We start from the raw sequence: 3,017 nt of genomic DNA on the forward strand, positions 1-3,017 counted from the left end.
TCGCTAGCAGCCTCGTACCGATGACCTATCCATGTCATCATTTACCCAGAATGCTTTGCATGTAAATAAAATGGCCCCGTCCGTGTAATGAATTTTTAAACTTTTAGTTAAAAAATATAAAAACTAAACATCCTATAGTATTTTTACAGTCTTTATGTCACAGTTAAAATATATGTTTATCAAATAAAGTCAAATGTAACAACTAATCGGGGATCTCTTTAAAGACGTGAGAGAAATGTTTGAATGAGGTGCAGCAGCTGCAGACGTGTCCCCGGGCGCTAACTGTCCCGCTCTGCCTCTCCCACCCAGGTGCCTCGGAGATGAGCTGCAAGGAGCTGCGTTCCAACCGCTACATCACGGACGGCTCGTGCCGCAGCGCCAAGCCCGTCCGGGAGCTGGTGTGCTCGGGCCGGTGCCTGCCCGCCCACCTCATGCCCAACTCCATCCTCCGCGGGAAGTGGTGGCGGAGCGGCGCCGCCGACTACCGCTGCATCCCGGCGCACTCGCAGACGCGGCGGGTCCAGCTGCAGTGTCCGAACGGCAACGCGCGGACTTACAAGATCCGCGTGGTCACGTCCTGCAAGTGCAAGCGCTTCAGGCCCCACCACAACCTCTCCGTCGCCAAGGAGGTGCCGAGGAGGCAAGCCAAAAAGAAGCACAGCCGCTCGCAGCAGGACCGGAGCAAGAACAGCACGCCGCTGACTGGCAACTCGTACTGAGGCGTCCCGGAAAGGGACAGAGACAAAAGCACACTCACACACATGTTACTCAGAAACCCAACMTATCTCCTTCACATGAAGGGATGCAAGAGAAATATCAAAGACAGATTTCATAAGCTATTCACCAGGCTGAGACATCAGTCTGTCGTTCGTTAGTACTTGTGAACTTTGCTTTTCTKCATGACCAGATGAGTCAGCGCCAGCTTGGACGTGCCAGAGACTGACCAGGAGGTGTCAGATAATACCGTAGAAGTATCTCATCACCTCCCGGGGCGTTTGAGTCTTCCTCCCGAAAACATAAGAGATCCTCTCCAGAACCCCCCACCCCCATCTGTGCAAACATCCAGCACGGAACYGAACCTGTTCGCTTTAAATTGCGTAAAGGTGCAGCTCCTCTCCGGAGCGGTGGTAATCCATCACCTCGAGGCTGTGCGTGGGGGATCTGGGGTCTCCTGCGGTGGGAATATCGACAAACTTTTCCTGCCGACAGCTCCACACACTCCTGCAAAAAAGACAAAGACAGCAAAGTTTTATCTGCACCAATGTCACGGGGTGGGGGGAAATGGGTTTTCCTGTGAGTCCCCATAATTAGCCCATTCCTGATTTAGGATTTAAGTCACATGAAGCAATTTTCTCTAGACGTAACCAGTTCCTGTTTGCTGGAATCACAGAAAGAAAGTGCAGATCGGTGTGCAGACCTGCTGCAGAGGTCGAGCCAAAATCCAGCCGTGGGACTGAAGAAACCTCYGCTGCCCTTTCTGTAAATAGCTCAAACAGGAAAAATAGCAGTAAAAATAAACAATCATTCAGTTTTATCATTGTCACGGTCGGTGGAGTCCGGTGAGGAAGCAGAGATACTCGGCCTGTCACGGCCGGCGACTCGACCTTCTGCAGCAAAACGGACTGAACTCTACGCAGAGTATCCCCCCGATGTTTCCGCATGCTGTCAGTTGCTTTTTCCTGCTCGTATTGCTTCAATTGTTTGCTTGTTTTTCGACCAAAAAAAAAAAAAAAAAAAGCAACTGGAAGGGGTTTTGACATGTAAGCCGAGCTCTCGGCAGCCTCGAATGTCAGGGAGCATTAAAAGACAACCTGGGATCGACGGAGACACAAAGAAGGACCTTTTTTTWAAAAAAAAAAATGAATGAACTGCATATTTATTTTTTACGTCCACATTTAAATTATTTATGCGACCTTTTGTAGTAAATGATAACCATTATTGTCATATAGTGCGATAGAGAAAATGAAAACTGTACAGAACATGAATAAAAAGTAAAGGCAGATATATTTGAACAAACCAAATTGTTGTTTTGTGTTTTATTTTGCTGCTAGCGAGTCGTTTTGTTTCTTCTTCTTTTGTTTGGGGTTTTATCGACTAAAATAACTGAGACCACATGATGATGGAGTGGGGAGCAGATATGAACGTACAGTGTTTACAGAAGTTTGGACAAGTTTGGGTCAAACTTGCTATCATGACAAGCTCAGAGAAACAAGCCAATTTTCCAAAAGTCAAAATGAAAACTTTTGCATTTCTTCTAAAGTTTAGATTAAAAATAAACTGTTTTAATATATAAACTGCTTCATCTAATTTGGCATTTTAAATAATGTGCATGATTTAAATAAAATAAATAAATAACGGAAAATCGTAGTATAATTTAATGAGAGGTTGCACAAATATTTACACGTAAATTGTTATTCTAATAGTTTTACAACTGGCTTAAAATATTAAAGTTTTCATCTTGTTTTGAGACTGATTCACTGAGCAAGAACAGAATGTGTTCCATTATTAATCTTGTTAGCCTGGAGTTGTTTTTCCTTATTTCAGAAAGTCTTACAAAGTGCAATTGTTTTACTGAACTGGTAGATTTCACTTAATTTGAGAAGATTCAGATTATAATCTAGTAWTTTTWAACTTATTTTTAGACAGCTAATTTTTCCAGTGAGGCTGAAACAATCGACAGTAGCCACGTTTCCGTCCAATTTCATTGCAAATTCTGAGCTTTTTTTAATGTCACACAAAAAAAGAAAAATTAGACAAATTTGGAGCGGATAATCTAAGAAGCACAAAGCGTAATTTCATCAGATGTTGACGTAACTCATGGATGTGATAAACAGAAAKTAGAGGCTGCAAACTGACAGGAACCACACATCAGGACAACGGAGAAAAGCTTTCATGAAATATGAGTGAATCAACATTGAAATATGGTTAATTATGATATTTAATCCATGTTGAAATTATACAAAAAGTGATATACTTGTTGAAACAATGTCAGGTTTTCAACCATAACTGATACTATC

The 3,017-nt window shown here is 43.0% G+C and overlaps 1 protein-coding gene across 1 annotated transcript in view; it reads left to right on the forward strand.

The window, feature by feature from the left end:
* The window catches only part of sost (sclerostin), a 4,342-nt gene extending 2,321 nt beyond the window's left edge, over nt 1-2,021 (forward strand). The window contains exon 2 of the mRNA XM_014032861.1: nt 310-2,021. Within this exon, the coding sequence (XP_013888315.1) occupies nt 310-719 (410 nt within the window). The 3' untranslated portion in view covers nt 720-2,021. The remainder of the gene's footprint in view (nt 1-309) is intronic.
* The last annotated feature ends 996 nt before the right edge of the window (nt 2,022-3,017 follow it).

The sequence above is a fragment of the Austrofundulus limnaeus genome, unplaced genomic scaffold (assembly GCF_001266775.1).
Source record: "Austrofundulus limnaeus strain Quisiro unplaced genomic scaffold, Austrofundulus_limnaeus-1.0 Scaffold7, whole genome shotgun sequence".
Classification (NCBI taxonomy): Eukaryota; Metazoa; Chordata; class Actinopteri; order Cyprinodontiformes; family Rivulidae; genus Austrofundulus; species Austrofundulus limnaeus.